The following is a 20,713-nucleotide window of genomic DNA, read 5'->3' on the forward strand; positions in this document are numbered from 1 at the left end:
CTGTAACTTTTCCTTACTTAATAAGCATTTGCAAAGCGATAATTGGCATAAATAAAGTCTTGTCTTAATGCTGGCTTGCTAGCTAGACATTTGAGGTAATGCTTAAAACGGAATTGTGCTCAGCTACATAATTGCACAACTAACATATATTGCAATCATCTCTTCGAATTGGGTGCAGTACTTATAGTACTTTTTTATAGTACAGGTAGTCCTCGACTTACAATAGTTCATTTAGTGACTGTTCAGTGTTACAACAGCATTGGAAAAAGTAACCTATGACTGTTTTTCACAGTCTTTGGAGCATCCCCAAGGTCACCTGACCAAAATTCAGACACTTGGCAACTGACTCATTTATGACCGTTGCTGGGTTCCAGGGACATGTGATCCACCTTTGTGACCTTTAACAAGCGAAGTCAATGGGGAGGCCAGATTCACTTAACAACCAGGTTGCTAAGATATCAACTGCAGTGATTCACTTAACAACTTTGGCAAGAAAGGTAGCAAAATGGGGCAAAATTCATTTATTTATTTGATTTATATTGCCGCCTATTCGCCCATGGTGACTCGAGACGCCTTACACAATGTAAAACCATATTTAAAACAAAAATATAAATATAAATAAAAAATAATAAAAACTAACAAAAAGAATCAAATAAATTAGTAAAGTACAATAGAACAAAATTTGGAAAAAAAACCCAGATGTTTTACTTGACAACAGAAATTTTGGGCTCAGTTGTGGTCATCAGTCAAGGACTACCTACATGCTGTTTAGCCCAGCCTACTTTTACCAAGAAAAGCTTTTGTTTGAATGCCTTGTGAAAATCCAAATGCATTTTATCTGAAAATAAACTCAAGGGCCTTATATTAATCTCTCTTCAAAATTTTTGAGTTGGGTGAAGGGTCAGAAGGAAGTGCCGCTGAGTTCAGTGGAAATATACCGCGTGCCTTCAATTCATTCCTAAATAAATGTGTTGAGTAATTGAAAAAAAAATCAGAAAGGCAAGAGGCAGGGACTCTATTGGAACACTATTTTTTTAATCAAGTGACTTTCCTGGATAAAATAGCAAATTCACTAAGACACTATTCTGTGTTTGGTGACTTCATTCTCTCTTTTGTCCATGTTCAGAAAAAGCTGTTGCCTATTTTGAGATGACTGACCAGATTGAAGACAATGAAGACAATGTCCTTCTTCAAAAATCCTCTCGCAAAACCTTTTGCCACTACGTCAGTGCCATCAATACTGCTCCGCGGAACATAGGGAAGGATGGCAAATTCCAAATTCTTGTTTGCTTTGGAACGCGGTATGTAGAGACTTAAACATAAAAGCGTTTTGGAATGCTATGCACCTGTTGAACGATGGGAGGCCAAAATTCTCAGCCTTGGTAGCTGATTAAAACCATTATCCGTTTATGATCTGTTCTTCATTGCCTCCAGAAGTTGTGATTGCTCCAACACTGGAAGTTTTTAAGACTAGACTGTAGAACCATTTGTCTCAAATGGTATAGGGTTTCCTGCCTGAACAGGAGGTTGGACTAGAAGACCTCCAAGGTCTCTTCCAACTCTGTTGTTCTGTTCTATTATCTCTCAGTTCATTTACTCATAGAGTAATGAGTATAATGGTGTCAGGTTGGAGGCGGGCATGCTACCAAGCCACCTTATATTCCTGGAAGAAAAGCAGATTGTGAATCTTTCAAAGAAATATATGATTTTCTTAGTACAAGCCAATGTCACAATTGTCAAATAATTGTTATCTTTATTTATATTTATTATTAATATCTACCTTTTATCTATTTTACATATCTACATATCTATGTATCACTCTTAGGAATTCTCCTATATAATCTTCTTTTTTCAATCCTTATCTCTATTTTCTAACCATGCCAAATTGAGTAATAATCAGATTCTTCTTTTTCCTTTATTTTTAGTGTGAACATAGCCATTTCTGCGCAATCTGCTATTTTTTGTAAGACTAATTCTTCTGTTGGAAGAAGTACAAGCCAATGTCACAATTGTGATAATTGTGATAATTGTGACTTCTATGGCATCCTTTAAATTAGGATTTTGAAAGCAGGGTGTTTTTTTTTTTAATAGGCTTTTTCATTTGATTTTTCAAATGATAATCTGTATCTAACCTCTATTTGCCTTTTCTAAAATATATCATTTACTTTGTTACTTTAAGGGTTGTCAGAAATAATTATTGTATTTAATATAAAATCAGTGATGTATTTTGTTGTCTTAAGGTATCATTCTAGCATATTTAGACCTCATTAAGAAAAATAGATTTACCTTCAAAAACAACCATCCCATGTGCGAAAAATAGTCTTGGATCCATGAATACCTGTCCTTCCGGGGGGGGATCCAGGTGTCCTATCCAGATAGACAGAAACGGTCAAATGCCCTTTATTTCCTTGAGAGAACGAAGAGTTCAGTATACTGGTTGGAAAAAAATATTTCTTGCCACTGTGACCAGATGATAGAGATGAGCAGAAGATAAGAGAGCCAGTTTGGTCCAGTGGTTGAGGCTAGGAAGTGGGAGACCGTGAGTTCCAAGTCCTGCCTTAGCTGTGAAAGCCAGCTAGGTGACTTTGGGCCAGTCACTCTTAGCCCAGCCAACCTCATGGTGGCTGTTATGGAGAAAACAAGAGGAAGGAGGTGTGTTGCATATGTTTGCCACCTTGAGTTATTTGAAAAAAATAATAAAGGCAGGATACTAATAGATGAGTGAGTGATGAATGCAGAGGCACAACAAAGACAATGTCAGATAAAGGAGAACTGAGGAATGTAATCTGAGTAAACGTCTCAGATATGACCCTCCTAAATTCCCACAAAGAGAACGGGAGGGAGGGGGAAACACATTTTACACTTGCAAGTTTCTGTTACTAAAGATTTACACCAGGGGTATCAAATTCGATTTCATTGAGGGCCACATCAGGATTGTTTGATCAGGGGTGTGTGCGTGGGCAGCTCAACGTCAGTCGTGTCAGGGGCTCTGCCAGTGAAAACAGGCTCCCAGGCTCCATTTTCGGCTGTAATGGCCTCCTGCAACCCTCTGCCAGAAAAAACGGAGCTCCCAAGTTCTGTTTTCGCTGGCAGAAGGCACTCCAGGCTGATCCTTCACTGTTTCCAGGGCAGCTCCACAGGCCAGATCTAAGCACCCGATTCATCTCACAGGCCTTGAGTTTCACACCCCTAATTTACACTAAAAGTAGTCCTGACCTACATAAAGTTGTATCCCTAGAATGATCTACCTCGAAAGGATGATAGCAGCAGCTGCTCTTTTCCTTCCCTGTATTATCAAAATGCAAACAAAAAAAGGTGAATAACACAAAAATAGCATTTATTGGTAAGCCGTATGCATTTCAGCCTATCCCTAGGTTTTCAGGCAATTCATTAATATGTTATTAGCAAAAACAGAATAAAACAGAACAAAATTGATTCCCTGAATGCATTACAAAATCCTCCTATGGCTTCTTGGCATCCAGTCTTTAATCATGTTTCTAACTACTTTAGATGTAGCCTGGCAGTCAGGATTTATTTTAATTTTATTTTTTGTTTAATTTAAATCCATTTCCCATCTTATGCCAACAATATAGTCACACCTGATACAACTTGGTGATACTTTTCTCTACAGGGACCATTTGCTTGCCCAGTGGATTCCGTTACTGGCGGAATGTCCTCTGCTTAGTCGGATGTATGAAGAAAACGCTCTTCTGCGCGATCGCATGATGGTCAACTCCCTTATCCGAGTCTTACAGGCACTGCAGGATTTCAACATTGTCTTGGAAGGGTCACTCATCAAAGGGGTGGATGTGTAACCTTGCAGGACAACCTTTGTCTCTCCCTCTCACACTTTCTCTCCTTTCCTTGGCAAACGAAACATACCGCATGGGCAGAAATCTGTAAAAATGCAATTGTTTTGGTGATCCTATCCCGCTCTGTGTGTAGATCGGCTTGTTGGTAAATGGGAAGTGGCTGTGACAAGACTTGCACATGCCTCGTATTTTTACTCTGCCCCAACGCTGCAAAGGAGCTCAGCTATAGTATCATAGTTTTCAAATGAGAGGTTTTGTACAAAAGAGTATTTTCATGTGTTGACTGTGTGTAAATAGACTGTCTTCCTTTAGAAATGCTAATTTTTTTTCTTAGAATCAGTGTTCTAGAGCCAGGGGTGAGGGGAATGTAGGTTAAAATAACTTTGTAGGGGAAGGGAGGAAGTATTACTTGCGCATAACGGGGGGGGGGGGGAACCACTTCATGTTGTAAATATTGTACAAATGTAGTGGGGGGGGAGGAGGTTGTGTTGCAAAGGTAGCCACTGCTGAACCTCTTGCGTGAGTCTATGTTGTTTGCCGCTTCCCCGTATATGTTGATCTCTTGTTATGCCATTTACTGTAGATTCAAACTTTTTTTTTGTCGGTGCATTGAATCATCTCCACGACATAGAGATTCTTCATCTTCCTGATGGATCTTGTCCGTCAGCTCAAGGAATCGGGTTTTTTTTAACCCTGAGCAATCCTTGTACCACGAACAGGAAGATGTTTTAGAAATTTTGCCACTGGAGATGATAACAATGGAAGAAAAACAGTATTATAATTGTGATCGTTAATTATATTTTCAATTTCCTCCCTTTGCTCATTTTAGGCTCACAATGCTTCTTCCATATTACTTTCTTAAAAGAGTAGAAAGAAAACTTGGAAGAAATGTGATGCTTTGCCATTCAGCAATTTAGGTAGAGTTCCTTCAAATAATTTTGGATAAAGACTGCAATAAGCCATGCTTCATTCTAAACCCTGTTTGTTGGATTAAGTTTGAATTAGCCTTGCAGAAGTGCAAAACAGGCTTATTTTACCTGGTTTGTTTATTTTGCTGTTCTTGCACTGTGCCGATTGATTTGGATAAAAAGAAACCAGGAATAAGCCAGGAAAAAACCATACCATGCAGGCTTATTAACGTTCCAAACCACAGTAAGAGTAATAAAAATACCCTAAATTAACTACCATTTAGCCCCCAACTCACTCGCATGTAATGACAACCCAAAACCAAATCATAATGCATTTAAGCGAAGTATGCAACTCAGCTCATAAACCCGTGTCTATTCCCTCTCCTCTCCTGTATCTCGAAAAGTTCGCACATTGCTTATTATATTGGACGACTTTCCCATTTGATGGTGTGCTCATATTCTGCTCAGATTCCTCGCATGAACAAGAACCTTGCTGCAAAAATTGTAGATAAGACCCCACCCACATCTGGTTTTTATGTAGAAATGGCTTTCTAAGCAGAAAAGACTTAACGTTGAAAGCTGGTAAGTTACATTACTGTACCTGTGTGGTTTGGGAACTAGTTCTCCATTGCTCCTTAACACACCACTCAAAGATAAGGAACATATAGTCACTGGGGAAGACGCAATGGTAGCACAGAAAACGGACTGAAATGTAATTTCTCCCATGTAATCCTAGCATTCACAGGTTACCCCGGGAGGCATATACAAGTGCATAAAATTCATCGCAAGTGGGATTTCACAAGCAGAATGTGAAACTGGCTTTTGAAGGCCAGCAACTTCAAATCCAACCGGGAGGTGTAAAAAATATCTCCACATAGCTTCCGCAGGAAGAAAGCAAGAGTCCAATTATTCCTTACTATGAACTTTATCCCAGTGATTGGAAAAAAGATCTTGAAATACCACAAGGAACCGCAGGTAGAGTAATATTGATGCCGAGCAGGTGTGTCTATGACATGGCATATTTGTCCAATGAGCTAAGATGCAATCCTAATTAAAGCTGATGAGAAGGGTATTATGTCACTTTTCCTTATTTGATACGTGTGTACTTTTCACAATGAAGCTTTTGAAAATTCAGCTCTTGGCTTCAACCTTCCCATAAGCAGAGAATAATTGTAATTTCGTATCCAGTCCCTCACCTTACATCGAAGAGACAGACTTCGGACTGTGATTCTATTTAATCTCCATTTCAGCTTTTTGTTTAATGCCTCAAAAATGGGGATCTAGACCCAGATGCAGAAAAGGATCCAGATGGAGAAAAGGAATAGAGGCTGTCAAAAATACAGATGACATGTTTTGTTTTTCTGGATGCCAAGGTTTATTTTCAATAGTATGGCATTAAAAAAAAAAGGCTAATGCTACTTGGGTGACTCCATTCATTCCAGATGAACCAGGAGCGAACTAGATTGCTGAACAGATTTCTGCCCCATTTTTGCATCTGTGGGTCTTGTTTGTAAATCCTTTCCTGCTGACAGGATGTAAACAATGTTAAATGCATTATGCTCGGAAGTCACATCTTCCCTCATATGTCATGCTCAGTATCTTCCCTGACATAGTTTTCTGTTTCACAGCCTATGAATGGTGTGCAAGGAACATTATGTACAATATATTCTTTTTAGGCAATAAAGTACTGTATAACTATGTAGTATTATTACAGCCTTGAGGTATTTTTGAAGCATGGGATTGAGCTCTAATAGATTAGTCTGTTTGATGACTTCAGGAGTGCAGTTTTTGGTGACTTCTTACCTATAGCGTGCAACTTTTCCCCTCCTTTAAACAGGCAGCACAGATCACTTGGGCCCGAGTGATTTGGTCTGTCAAACATTCAGAAATCATGAAGATGTACTTCTCAAAATGGCGAAGATCACGCTTTCTAAAATTTAGCACATCCTATTCATATCAGTGTTAACCGGTTATTCATTTATAGAAACTGAATATTTAAAATTACCAAAGCTTTCTATTAACCTACAAAGTAAAAGGAAGGATGCTATGTTTTTTCTAGTATTGCTATGCTAGCATAGTTTAAAAAAAATACCAGAGAAAACAGAATACAATTGAGAAGTGGATTAATATGTAACCATAATGAAATTGTTTTATTTGCAAACTTTGCCACTGCAACCGCATTTGCTCAAAAGCTGAGTTTCACTGTGTTAAATGAGACTTACCTCTGAGTGAAGAATTTTGGGTTTGTGCTGTTAATTGTCTCTTCTGAATATGTTTTAAGAATATGCTTGTGGTTATTTCATTGATATACACCTTCCTCCCCAAGCAAGTGTCTATCACATAAGGAAATGTTGTGTGTTAAACTTGAAATGTACAAAATACCTGGTGTACTTACTAAATATTTCATTTTCCTCAACCATTGTTTCTTTGGAATATGTTGCTATTTTATCTTTCATGTTAGCAGATTAATCAGGATTGGATAATATTCAGGAAATGAATATTGGTTGAAAAGTATTGTTATTTCAAGCACTTTAGCATACATATCACAGACTGAAGCGGGTTTGTTTTTCTCCAGGGTTTGGATTAAAACGAAATGCAGCTTTTCATGCAATGGTCTTTACAAATAAAACTGTGAGAATAGCAAAATGTGTCCTGTGCAATTTGTTACAAAAGAAAACAAAATAAGAAACCAGAAAAATAATGTGTTTTCTGGGAATTCTGAAATATTTATATCATTACCTTGGCAATACACAAGATCAAAACCAGTAAAGAACCTAATATGTAAACATCTGGTGACATTACAGGAAGACTGTCTAGAAAACCTGTTCTGGATTATTTACTGTTGATCTGATGAAGAGGTATTAAGTCATGCAACATATGTACAATTCATTTGAACAGTCCACACAGCGATAATACAGAAATTACTAATGACTTGTTAACTTTGGAAGAATTAAATAATGGATAAGACAGTTATTGAAAGCTTTAAATTTACTGCAGGAAGGCAGAATATTTAAAGTCTTTAACTTCAATCTTTCTAATGAAAGACTTAACATGGCTAGTTTCCACATTATGTTAAGCTTGCGGGGCCGGTGCATTGTGCAACAAGGTCATAGGATAAATAACATTGGGTTTGGGTTAGGGACTTCTGTCCTCACTGTGAGTTGTGTGTGTGTGGGGGGGGTGCACGAAGGGAGGCTCAGCCAATCTCATTGTACATATGTACTCTGACAAAGGTAATAAAAATCTGTTTATAACTGGTTTGTTGAAACTAATTCCATAGGGCTTCAACAGACATAAAATAGGTGGATTTGAAAATTGTGATCAGCCACAGCCCACCATATTATGCATGAACCAAGTCATTGTTGTGTTAATCCAGTTTTACCGTTTGCCATTTAAATTACCATCTCTGGAGGATGTTTTCTGTTTTCATTTTTCCAAATTTATCCCTTGCCAAGTTCCAGTTGCTGATGGCTGTACTTCGGCTCATAAAACAGGCCATTTGCATCCATTTGCCCATAAACATAGAAGAGCTTTGAATGAGCTCATATTTCAAAGCTGACATGTGACTGATGGGTGTTTTGTAGGGATTGTGCCTTCATAAAATAGGTAAGGTGACATTCTGCAGGAATGACCCGTCTTAATGCTTAGAAGAGACATCATCTGACATTACATTGACGAGACAATGGAGAACAAGCACATTGTCAGGATTTTTTTTAAATTATATTTTAAACCTAACTTTAATACCATTTCACTGAAAATACAACCTACCTTGAAAGTAAGTCCTAGCTTGATTTTTATATGTGCGACCAATATAAGCCCTACCTCAAAATAAGCCCTAATTAAGATCCTGCCTTGGTTTTTGTGCTAGGATTGGAACTTTGGTTTGTTCTATGAATTTTATTATATTTCTTTTGGTTGATAGTCATTTATGTAAGATGGAATTTCTAATTAATATAAAAACATGTATTAATGTTCATACACATTTACTGCAGTCCCAAGCATGTGTAGCCCAATTTTAAAAACATATATAAAAGCCTATTCAGACAAAAATGCATATTTGATTTTTACCTCACATATATTTTATATACATATACATACATACATACAAACATACATACATACATACATACATACATACATATATTTTCTCAAGTTTTCGTGGGTACTTACATGTATGTCATTCAGCTTTGTTCGGGTATTTTCCCACGTCATTGTAGTTGTGCTTTTAAAGTTGTAGCAATGTTTCTGCCGAAACATTGCTACAACTTTAAAAGCACAACTACAATGACGTGGGAAAATACCCAAACAAAGCTGAATGACATACATACATACATACATACATACATACATACATACATATAAAAATATATTTATGAGCAAAATACCACTCATGCATCATCACAAAATCTCCAGAACTGTAAAGCCTACAAACTTGAAATTTGGTGCGTATGTTCCTCTTGGCTTCTAGGTGCTTGCTAAGAAAGGATTTTTCAAAATGACCATGACAGCATTAGTATTTCCTATATTATTATTAACACATTATGATGCTAAGGAGTTCTACTCCTCCTGGCCACCTGAAATCTGTTCCAAATGCAAAACACAAGCAGAGGAGTTTCAGTTTTAGTTTCACAGCAGCAACCAGCTTTAGTACAGAACAGTTGAGCTAAGCCATGCCCAGTTTCCTTGCTGTCTCCTTGCTCACACAGCAAATACTGTGTCAGTTTCCAAACAGCCCTTAACTCTCTCATACACTGACAGGATGCTAGCCAGATGAATACTGATGGAAGCTGTTAGGCAGAGACAGAATTCCCCCCCCCCCGTTATTTTCCTCCCCAAAAACTAACCCTGACCAGAAAAACACGGGTATCGGGCTAGTTATTTTATAAATACCTTAAGGCAGCCAACTTATCTAATCATCCTTCCTCCTCCTATTTTCCTGACAATAACCTTGTGAGGTAGGTTGGGTCGGAAAGAGTGTGACTGGCCCAAAGTCACCCAGCTGCTTCCATGCCTAAGACAAAACTAAAAGCCTCATGGTTGTTAGGCCAGCACCATTTACCACTACACCAAACTGGCTCTTAAATTCAGCAGAAAACACAGACAATCCTGCTTACACTTACTTATGTGCTAATTTATCGTTACCAAGCTTTACACAAACACATAAAAACACCGTTTCAATGCTGTATGGCATTTTAAAGCACATTTCTATGGCCGTATTGAAAGATTTACTAACATGGTGCCTCTGAACAGTACAGCATCTCAGCTGATTTTGTTTTAAATACGAGTTCCAGTTGATTGCCTCAAAAACAAACTCGGCTTAGGAGATGCATCTTTTAATATAGGTTCTCCACTTATGCACATAATATTGTTTATAGCTTGACACGGATGTAAAAAACAAACCTCCACTGAGAAAGGCATCAGCTGTCCTTTTTATACATGTAGAAAGTTTCAGCGTGGCTAGGTATCTTCTGCCAAAATATGGCTATGGTATATTTATTACCCGGGCTTACAGTACAATTTCCTTAGTCACTCAAGATGCTACTGCAATTCTGGATTGTAAACAAGAAAATTACACATTAAAGGAAATGCAATAATGAGAAGCATATGTGAAAATAAATCTGCAACTGGAATGCTTATTTAATCAGATGTGGCCTCTATTTGCTTTGGGGAAACTGAAAGTCAGAAGACCACTTAACAGTTAAAGCAGAGCAATTTGTTCTGCATAGCTACATTGCCAGAATTGGGAATTAGTGGGTTTGACAGACAAGCATGTCACATTTCCAATTCTCTCAAGTATATCAAGGCTTGACTTAAAATCAATGTACTTTTAAAATCCGCCCAAGTCAAAGAAGTTGATGTATATTTCCTGAATCAGCTATGCATGATTGCATAAACAGCTCTTAACAAACTTGCAGCTCCATTAAGTTACTCAGACCTTAATTCTATTTACTTCTTTATTTGAACGTGTTTTACTTAAAGATAAAAGCCTCTCTCCTGCTGTGTGTTTTAAAAGGTGCCAGAATTGTTTCTGGAAATTGATGCCACATAACATTGCTGCACTAGGCAGAAAAATGAAATGTAAAAGTCCAGTTTGTTAATGTACATTTAGATTAAATTAATAAGACTTGTAGACCAGAATTCTTTGGCCAGTGGAACTATGAAAAAAATCCTAATAATATCAAAAAGAAGTTACCAGAAAAGTCTCATTGTCACTTGTATTTGAGAGCCATTTAGAAAGGATTTAATTTAACGTTAGGAAGAATACATAGGCAACAGGAAGTCAGTGATAGTCATTGCTAGGCAGAGCTGAGTTCACTCAACAACTAAATCATGGTCTGTGTGCTCATAGTTTGTGGAATAAACATATTGGTGGCTTTGCACCCCAGATGATTAATAAATCATGCTTTACCTAAAACAGTTCAGAGAATATGCTAAACCTATGCCAAACAAGCCGCATAGTTCCATGATGGCGAACCTATGGCACACGTGCCACAGGTAGCACACAGAACCATTTGTGCTGGCATGCGAGCCTCAAACTAACCTCACTGAGCATGCTGGAAAATCCAGATGATTTTTGGCCTGTTTGAGGGCTTTTTCAGCCTCCCAGAGGCTTGAGGAAAGCCTCTGCAGGCTGAAAAATAGGCCTGTTTCATCACTTCCTGTTTCCGGAAATACCAGAAGTGATGAAACAGACCCATTTTTCGGCCTGCAGCAGCTTTCCTCAAGCCTCTGAGAAGCCAAAAATCAGCTGGGAGGCACAATGCAGGTAAGGGGCGAGGGGAAGTGATGGGGGGCGTACGCATTGCCTTCTGGGTGCTGGCCCGTGAGCGCAAGCATGAAAGTGCGCACACAATTTTTGGCACAGGAGCCCAAAAAGGTTAGCCACCTCTGGCATAGTTAGTATATTGTGTGAACTCAGTAATTTACCTAGTGGTTGAAAAAACTGTTTCAAGTGCCAAAGCCTCCAGATTCAAGCTTTGAAAAAGTCACCAATGTGGAAACCGTTCTGAACTGTTAGGTGATTCACACAACACAGGGGACCATAAACACAGCTTCTGAATTGTGCAAATGCAACTCAAAATGTAGTTCGTCATAGCGAATATTGATTTGATTTTGATTTCTCTTGTTCATTTACTTTCCATTTTGTTAACTGATCAAAGTAAACTATTAACAGAATAACAGAATTGGAAGGGACCTTTGAGGTCTTCTAGTCCAACCCCTTGCCTAGACAAGAAATTCTATACCATTTAAGACAAATGGTTGTCCAATCTCTTCTTGAAAACTTCCAGTGTTGGAGCATTCACAACTTCTGGAGTGCAAGTTGTTCCCCTGATTGTTCCAACTGTCCGGAAATTCATCCTTAATTTTTATTAACACTTCTATTTCTGAAAGCATTCTTAATTGACAGCATTTTTGCACAACTGCCTAAAACTTTTTTGCAGAGTATTGTATGTACATGCACGTGTAATTAGATTACACGTGCATGTAATTTGCTTCCAACAATGAGAGCAAGAAAAAATTTCGTATTCGTCTAGCTTTTTCCATGCAACGCTTGGAAATTTTCTTACAATTCAAGGTTTTAAAAAAAGGGTTGCCCAACAAAACGTTACCTATATAGGAGCATCCAAGGAGGAGCTTCGCCCTGCTTTTCAAGCCCGAGTTTCCAATGCTAGATTTTTTTCCCTGCGACAAATAAATCAGGTTTTCTCCAGGAGCCAGCACTACTGAGTCGCCAAGCGCGGCAGGAATGCCTAGTAAGCTCAACAGGTGCTTCCAGAGCAGTCTGGGGGAGTCTCCTCTCCCCGTGACAGGTATTATCTATTCGGGGGAAATGGAAGACTTCCTTTTTGCAGAAGCAGCTTTCCTCGCCTGAAGGAATTCTTGCATTAACCACAAAGGGCAGCATTCACAAATAAGATCCCAAAAGCAGCGGCCACCGACCTCCCCAACCTTGCCCCAAAGCTACGTGCCAATTGCTCGAACGCTCCTCCCCCCCCCCGTCTTTACAGTCGTCCCCGACGTCGCCTACGTCACAATGCCTAGACCGTCCCCTCTGCTTTTCTCTCCCAGGCTTTTCGCTCGGCCCTTTTCTCCCTTAAAAGGACAATGGTACGCGTATGCAAAATAGCTCGATTGAGAATTCAGCCCGTGGGAACGGCGCATGCGTACACCGACTAAAAAGTTAAACCAATGATTCCAGATCTTGCCTGCTCTCCAGACGCAGGAGCTACTTAGACAAGGAAAGTGGCGTGGCGCGGACCCGGGGAACCAAATCGCGGCACACACCACCTCACGCGATCGGTTTGTTGGAGGTGAGGGGATTCGGCGTTTATCGCTTCGTTTTGGCATTTGCTTGAAAGAGCGGTCTTGAATAGGGATTCTGGCCAGTTTTGCGTCACGCGTGCAAATTGCAGTTTTTGAAAAGCGAATCCCTAGGAAAACTCAGGGATGACTGAAGAAAATACTTATGTTTAGATGGGAGAATTGATAGAAGGTATTGTTACCTCTACTTTGTGGAAGGTTTGAATGCGCATCATTGCGGAAAAGGATGAATCGGAGTAGGAAGAGGTTGATTGCATTGTTGTGAACATGTGGCCAGTGACAAACGACTTTTTATCCCCCCACCCCCACCCCGGAGAAAAACAGTTGAAAGAATATAAGTGCTTTGGAGACCAAATTGCTGGGTACAATCCTGAAGGGAATGTTACCTTGTGTACACTTTAAGAAGTAAACTCCGTTGGACCCATTAGGAGTTCCTTTCAAGTAAATTGTAGAGTGAATGTTTTAATGGAGTTAGCGGTTTCCACCGTGATTGCGTGACTAGAACCCTCCGGCTTCATTGAGTTTTGAGTGGGTGGTAAAACTTCTTAAAAGCAACTTTTCGAAATCGCTTTCTCGAAAGCTCTAAAAATAAAGGGAAGCGGGAAGAACTGCAGGTCTATGCATCTTCTTTTCCTAAAGAGCAACCCCGGGGAACATGCACCAGGGAGCAAAAGAATATCGGAATGATGGCAGCCACCGTTTGCTCATTCGGGAGCGTTTATTGGTGGCTGCAAGCGGCCAGAGCAGCGTGGTCCATTACAACTATGGACGCGGCGTTAGCGACGCGGAGAAGCAAAGCGGGACGGGGGTGGCGGGGGGGAGGAGGAGGGGAAGACAAGGTTTGTTTACAGGTTTTCTATTCGGGAGTCCTAATCCCGATGCCAACGTTCCATTTCGAACGCTTTCCCGGGACTTTCGAAAAGAATACACCTGTAGACGAGATTGAAGAAAAATAAGATGCGAGGCGGGGCAGAGGAAGCGAATGGAAGCCCGGGGGCGGGGGGGTCCGTCAATCTGCTTTTCTCCAGGGAGGGTGAAAAGCAGCCGGGATGGGAAAGGCCGGTGTTAAGTAGTTTTTTTTTACACTTCTGATCTGCGAAGCTCGACTTGTGGGTTCGGTGATTTGGGGCGGAGGGAGGGGAAAAGAAGCCCCCCGTGGGTTAATTAATAGCGCCGCCTGATGTGCTTAGCAGGTCGTCACGTTCTTTTTTTTTGAAGTGTGTGAAATTCTTATTAAAAAGATTTCCCAAGATTTAAGCTGGTTGCATAGATTTGCCTCATTGGTCGCCGGAGCCGAGTGGGTGGTGATAGCGATATGGGGAGGCAGAGTCTTTTGCCATCTTCAAAGCCCAGCCGGGGTGTGGAGCGAACTCCGGTGGACGGTCTTTGCAGATCCCACTTCTCTTATAAAAAGCCTTCTCGCTGCAAAGCCTCTCCTTGTTCCCTCACACTCACACACAAACACTCACACCCCAAACGCCACGCCGGGAAAGTCGAGTGTTTCAGGTGAAAGGGGAACTGGCCCTTTTCCCACCCTCTGGTGAAGGCGAACAAAGAGCTGCCATGAACATGTGGCTCTCGTGCTTGGCGAGCTGGGCCGGTTCTCGACGCCCGCGCCCAATTCCCCTTGATGCGGACCCTCTGAGGAGAAGGGCCGGGGAGGGGGCGAGCCCCGCGCTGTGCGGGCGCGCCTTCTTAAGCGCTGAAGCGCGGCGGCCTCAGGACTTTTTCTCTCAGAGGTTAAAACTTTTTCACGGCGGTGCCCACCGTCGCGAGGTATCACGTTGCGTGCAGGGCAGAGAAGAGAAAGAGGCGTGTTTTAGGTGCCCGGAGAGCAGGAAGCGGCGCCTCCCGACAGATGGGAAGGGAGCGGTGGGCACGGCACCCTCGCGCGGGTGGGAGGGCGCCCACGCGGGATCATTGTTTGGGGAAACTTTGCGGCCTGCGCGAGGAGGGCGGGGTTTTTTCGCTGGCTGTTGGGGCGCGCTGCGCTCCACGCGCCTCGTGCGCCTGTTTATGGGAGGTCTTCTGGTCGAGCTGGCTTTGAAGTCGGAACTGTTGCCATGTTTGAATTACGTCAGGGCAAAGCCATGAGGAGGAACCAGTTCTGGGTTAACAGGGAGACAGCGCGCGCCTTCGCCCGCCCGCCAGCCAGCTAGCTATCCGCGCGCCCACCTACCCATCTTCACAGTAAACTCTTCCCCGCCATCCCACCCCAGGAAGTTGGGAAGGGGGTTAGTGGGAGATCTTCAGCGAAGGGCCACGGAGCGTGATGGAATCAGGACGCGGGAGCAGCCCCCTTTCCATCCCTTTTGTTCTGCGGCAAAAGCCCGGGAGTAAAACTTGAAAGCGCAGAACTGGGCGAACGATTTCGTTCTCTCAACCGGGTTGGTTAATAAAAAGCGTGTTTTGGCTTGTTTATGCCACTCTTGGCTCGGTCAAAAGCCATGCAAGTGAGTTCATTGGGCGAATCGAGATCCGCTTAAACTGAGGTTAGTTGGGATGTACAAAGATGGGCACCCTCCCAGGCTGGAAGAAAACCTGAGAGCCCTGAATTCTGGCTTGGTTTTTCCCAATTCTTTTTCCAATACCAGCCCTTATTTACACCAGGTGCTGGTGATCCCTTTCCGGTGATTTACTAGATGCTAGAATCTCAGGAAAATGGGTGCTATTATCAGAAACCCTGTGACAGTAAATATGATCCATCTCTCTCCTTAAAAAAAGTTATTGAGACTCTGGAAAGAGTGCAGAGAAGAGCAGCAATGAGGGGACTGATGGTTAAAAAGTTCAAAGAACGGTTGCAGGGATAGAAAGATGTTTAGTTTAATGAAAAGAAGGACTGGGGTGACCTGATAGTAGTTTTCCAATATCTAAAGAGCTGCCACAAAAAAGGTCAACCTATTCTCCAAAGCACCTGAAGACAGAAAAAGAAGCAGCGGATAGAAACTAATCAAGGAGTGAATCAACCTAAGAAATAACTTCCTGTCAGAACAATTAATCAGTGGAACAGGTTGCCTTCAGAAGTTGTGGGTGCTCCATCACTGGAGGTTTTTAAGAAGAGATTGGGATAACCATTTGGCTGAAATGACATAGGGTCTGCTGCTTGAGCAGGGGGTTGGACTAGAAGACCTCCAAAGTCCCTTCCAACTCTGTTATTCCTCTCCCAATAGCATTTGTGCAGTCTAGGAGACAAATGTTTTGCATCCCTTGGAAGCCACCGAGGCAATGAGTTTGGCATTAAAACATGAAATTGGTTGAAAAGAAAATAGGAAACCTCAATATTGCATGTATTGGGAAGAGGGGATTGAGAGAAGCTTTTCAGCTTCCCTGTGGGAATCTTGTCTTTACTTCTGCAGTTCCCTCCCTATCCCATCATTTTGTCATTATTAATCAAATCATGCTTGAAGCAACCATAAAGTTCTGGGTATCCATCCTAAAACTTTGTGGCAGTGATTGATTAGGGCAGGGAAAGGAGTGAAGAAGAGTATCATTCCTGTACTGTAACTTATGGGAATCCTTAATACTTGCCTTCTTTTAAAAAAGATTTGGTAATGCAGATCTTGATGAATACAGTTCCTGATGCTTTGTGATTTGGCCTTTCCTGGGGCTGAAGGATGGAAGCCTCTGATTTTTCCTTGATGTGCTGGGGTCTGTTTTGAAAAGTAGGTCAGCTTTGGCAGAGGTGGACACAGATGGGTGGTCTTTGTTTAAGGCACAGCCTGCTTGTATGCCCTGGTATGGCCTTTCTCTCAATTGCAGATACTGTTTTTATTGCTTCCTTGCTTGGAAATGCCTTTCCACTTCAGTCATTTTGAATTTATAATTTCTCCTGTTCCTTAAGGGCAGTGATCATATTAAAGGCAAAGAAGGTTGAGAACTTTTGAAACATGGCATTGCAAGCATATTTTTTCCCATCTCAATAATGTGGGTGTTCCATATTGATTGTCCAGTGTTTAAAACCTTATCCCATTTTGTTCAGCATTTCTGCAGGCACGTCAATGGTGCAACAGCAGCGTATTCCTAAAATACCTCTGATTTTATTGGGTATTGCCACTGGTTGCAGCCATACACGTTTTAACAAAAAATAACATGCATTGAATTCATCTGCTCAAATTCATATGTGAAGTCCTCAATTCCAAGAAAACAATTACATTTGCTCAAATTCTGCTTTTTTTACTTCTGCACCTCACATACCAAATTACAACAATTATTTTAAAGTTGGAATCCTTTCTTCCTCCCTTCCTCCCTTAGATGAACAACAATAATAATATAAATTTGAGTATAAAAATCTTTACCAAGTAATTACAAATGCCTTTTTTGGTCATAAATACAAAAATTTGTTAACAAAGTCAGGGAATCCAGGGAAGTTTAGTGATTGTTGCATTAATCTTTTTTCCATAGCAACTTTAAGAAACAAATTATCTTTTGGTGCCTGAATTCTAATAGCAACAACCTTGAGAAGAAAGAATGCACTGTTGTGAATTCCAAGGCAAGGAGATAATAGCTTGCAAGTAGATCACCCAGGCAGTTTTTCTTGGTAGAGAAATTATAATGAAGCCTGATGGTCCTTGCAACACAGTATGTGTGCCAAATGCACAATTGAATAACATCTTTATTATAATTTTTTGTCATTTTACGTGGTCCGTTTTTTATGAAAATAAGCTGCTTTGGCTTTGAATCAATATTTTACTAGAATTGCAGTGCCTTAACATATACTGAAATGTACACAGGAGTTTAAATAAAAGCATTCTGGATTTTATGGCCTTGAATGTACCTTAGTGGTGAAAACTATGGCGAAGGAACACATGGGTTACACATAGGAAGTATCAGGTTCAGTCTTGGCATCTCTTACTTTTAAGACTTGCAGACTTCAACTCCAATTTCAGGCCAATAACATCACACATAGACAGTATTGGTCCTTCGACCACAAATTGGAAACCACTGCATAATCCTGTCATAATGTGACTATCTTTTTCAGCTAAAAATGAAATCTTTGTTCCTTCTATATGTATAACATTCTCCTGGATTCTGTTTTACAGTTCTTTTCTTGGGGGTGATAGTTTTTATACAGTATGTCATTCTACAGCAGCAGGAAAAGGACCAATCTTAAGCAATTCAAGTAAAAGTCCAAAAATAGCAAGTGGGAAATAGAAGAAAAGTAGATCTTAAGGACTAGCAGCTTAGGTCATTTGAAATGAAACTGTTGTCACTTGCTTATAGAAAAATGGAAAAGACTGAGCCAGCCATACAATCTGGAAATTTCTGACCACCATTTTGGGGTTTATGGAATTGATGTTGCATATTCACATCATATGGCCTGACACTTCAGATTTCAGTTGAGTGCCACAATTTTTCCTAGTGTGAAAAAGAATTTGCGTATATGCACAGTGCACTAGCGTGGTGTTATTTCTGGTTCCTTTGACAGAATATCTATTCCAGTGGTGGAAAAAAAAAATTATTTGATATCTTTTGTACCTGGACTGAAAATGAATGTCTTTAAAAATGTTTGCCATAGTTTTACAAGTGGTGAAGCGAGAAGGGGTGTTTTGCTACAAGCGGGGCTCTTTAAACTAAAAATACAGGAATTGCTCTCATCCATACTGTGGGAACTGAATTTGTTTCACATACAACAATGCTGAACTCATCTAAGAAAGAAACCCTGAACAGACCCATTGAGTTAGAAGTAAGTCCCACTCTGTTCAGTATTCTCAGGGATCCCTTGCATTAGATACAGTCAAAGAAGGACAAATGTTTTGTCTTCAAAGCCTCCCGCCTATCAGGAATTCTCAGTGAGATGGGAAGCCTGCTCCATTGCCTGAAAACTCCAGCAAGGGGGGGGAGTAAATTCCTGAGTTAAAAGGCTGCTTGTGAGATTAGTTGAAAATGCCCTGCTGGTTTATTCTTTTGTACATTTTAAAATCCAGAAGGATAGGTCCTTCTTGATCCTGTCTAGTTTTGGGATAAAACTAGAATAAATAAACTGCAAATCTACTGCAATCTTTGTAATGGCAGAATTAGTTTCTGACTGTTATGACATGAAGCACCTTGCAGTTTGTGGAGGCAATCTAGAGTTTGCATACTATGGGTGGGTGTGAACTCCAGTATATAATTTTAACAGGTCAATGAAAATACATGCTTTTCAGCTGTGTAAAGTTTTTGGGGAGAGAGGGTGCTAGTTAAAATACTGATGAGTTATTTTGGGGTGCAAGTTTGTCCACCTGTTACCCTTTATAAAAGCTCCCATGTGTTTTCACACCTGGATGTTTCTGTCACAACTAGGCTGCCAAGGAGGTATTGTGGAGAATTGAAAACATAAAGATGAGAATGTGCCTTTTCTGCATGCCAAAGTTGGACAGATTCTTGTGGCTAAGAAAAGCACATTATTTGAGGAGGGGGAAGGGAACCCCTGCTTTAGGACTTTACACAGATTTCCTCCCTTCAAAATGGCAGGAAATCGGCCACCACATTCCGCCCTTTTGGATTAAAAAAAAAAAAATTTGCCTTAATATCACTTTGAAGTCTAGAGACTCAGCAGAGCTGAATTAGGATCACTTCATTCAGTAAAATGTAAATGATCAACCACATTGGGCTGCAGTTAATGGTGGAGGGTTTTAAGCTAGTGGCAAGAGAATTTTAAGCTCCTGTCAGTCCTCCCAGGTAAGCCAGACAGGAAACAGAGCTAGACAGTTAATTTCTACTTTATTGTAAGGCTACACTAACAGAATCTTGCAAACTTCCCTCTGCCACTTTTAACTGCTTGGTCCATTAGGGTGCATCCTTCCTGAGTTTCTTTCTCTGACCTTTAAGCCCCTGGAGGCTCCTGCCACTCTTGTCTGATTGTTTCCTAGGCAGCATCTCTTCCCCTTGTCCCCCCAAGGTCATCCACTCATTCCATTACAGGCAATTTGGGTTATTAAAAGTAATCTTGGAAGTCAAATGTATATTTAGTATTGATGTTCTACTTGCTTTTCATTACAAACAGTTGAACAGATTTTGAAGAAAATCCTCCTTTTTCTTGAAATAGAAGTCTGCTTAATCCTCATCATGAAATTGAAAGCTTCAACAAGAGGCTGACCCTGCTTTCAAGTTAGGAAGGAATGGTAAATGTTTCTCTTTAAAGAGTTTCACAGTTGCTGTCTAGCATGTTGGGGACTGCATTACTTATCTATGTTTAATATGTCTAGGAAAACAAATGCAAATAAAAAAAAGATTTAGAGTCTCAGGTAAAAGGACTAAACTTAAGAAAATTAAAAAGTTGACTTCTTTATCATCATCCTTATTAATTAAAAGTTACCCAAATGTTGTGCCAAATTTTGCATGAGAACTCATGAGATATTGTCCTTTTAATATGACACATACATTAATTTTCACAGTTTTGTTATTTTTGAATTCACAACATCATCTATGATGGTGCCATTAGCTGAAAATATCCCTATTTTTTTAAAAAAATATAAATACAAGTAGTCCTCAACTTATAGACATTTGTTTAATGACCCTTTGAAGCTACAACAAAGCTGAACAAAGTGACATATGACCTGTCCTTGCCCTTATGACTGTTGCAGTGTCTCCTCAGTAGCATGATTAAAATTGAGCGCTTGGCAAGCAGCATGTATTTATAATGGTTGCAGCATCCCAGGGCTGTGTGATCACTGTGTGTAATTTTCAGAGCTG

The 20,713-nt window shown here is 40.5% G+C and overlaps 2 protein-coding genes across 6 annotated transcripts in view; both read left to right on the forward strand.

Annotated features, from left to right (window-relative positions):
• The window catches only part of DENND5B (DENN domain containing 5B), a 117,752-nt gene extending 110,386 nt beyond the window's left edge, over positions 1 to 7,366 (forward strand). For all 4 annotated transcript variants that reach the window (XM_026720242.2, XM_087935017.1, XM_087935018.1 and 1 more), the window contains 2 exons: positions 1,127 to 1,301; positions 3,632 to 7,366. In XM_026720242.2, coding sequence (XP_026576027.1) covers positions 1,127 to 1,301; positions 3,632 to 3,815 — 359 coding nt within the window. In that variant the 3' untranslated portion in view covers positions 3,816 to 7,366. The remainder of the gene's footprint in view (positions 1 to 1,126; positions 1,302 to 3,631) is intronic.
• Positions 7,367 to 12,818: 5,452 nt separating this feature from the next.
• The window catches only part of SINHCAF (SIN3-HDAC complex associated factor), a 31,219-nt gene continuing 23,324 nt past the window's right edge, over positions 12,819 to 20,713 (forward strand). Inside the window, exon 1 of one of the 2 annotated variants that reach the window (XM_026720051.2) lies at positions 12,819 to 13,032. The gene's annotated coding sequence lies outside the window, so the exon portion shown is untranslated. The remainder of the gene's footprint in view (positions 13,033 to 20,713) is intronic. The other variant, XM_087935028.1, reaches the window with a different exon arrangement.

This window comes from Pseudonaja textilis, chromosome 5, assembly GCF_049901715.1.
Source record: "Pseudonaja textilis isolate UNSWEBS1 chromosome 5, rPseTex1.2, whole genome shotgun sequence".
Taxonomy (NCBI): Eukaryota; Metazoa; Chordata; class Lepidosauria; order Squamata; family Elapidae; genus Pseudonaja; species Pseudonaja textilis.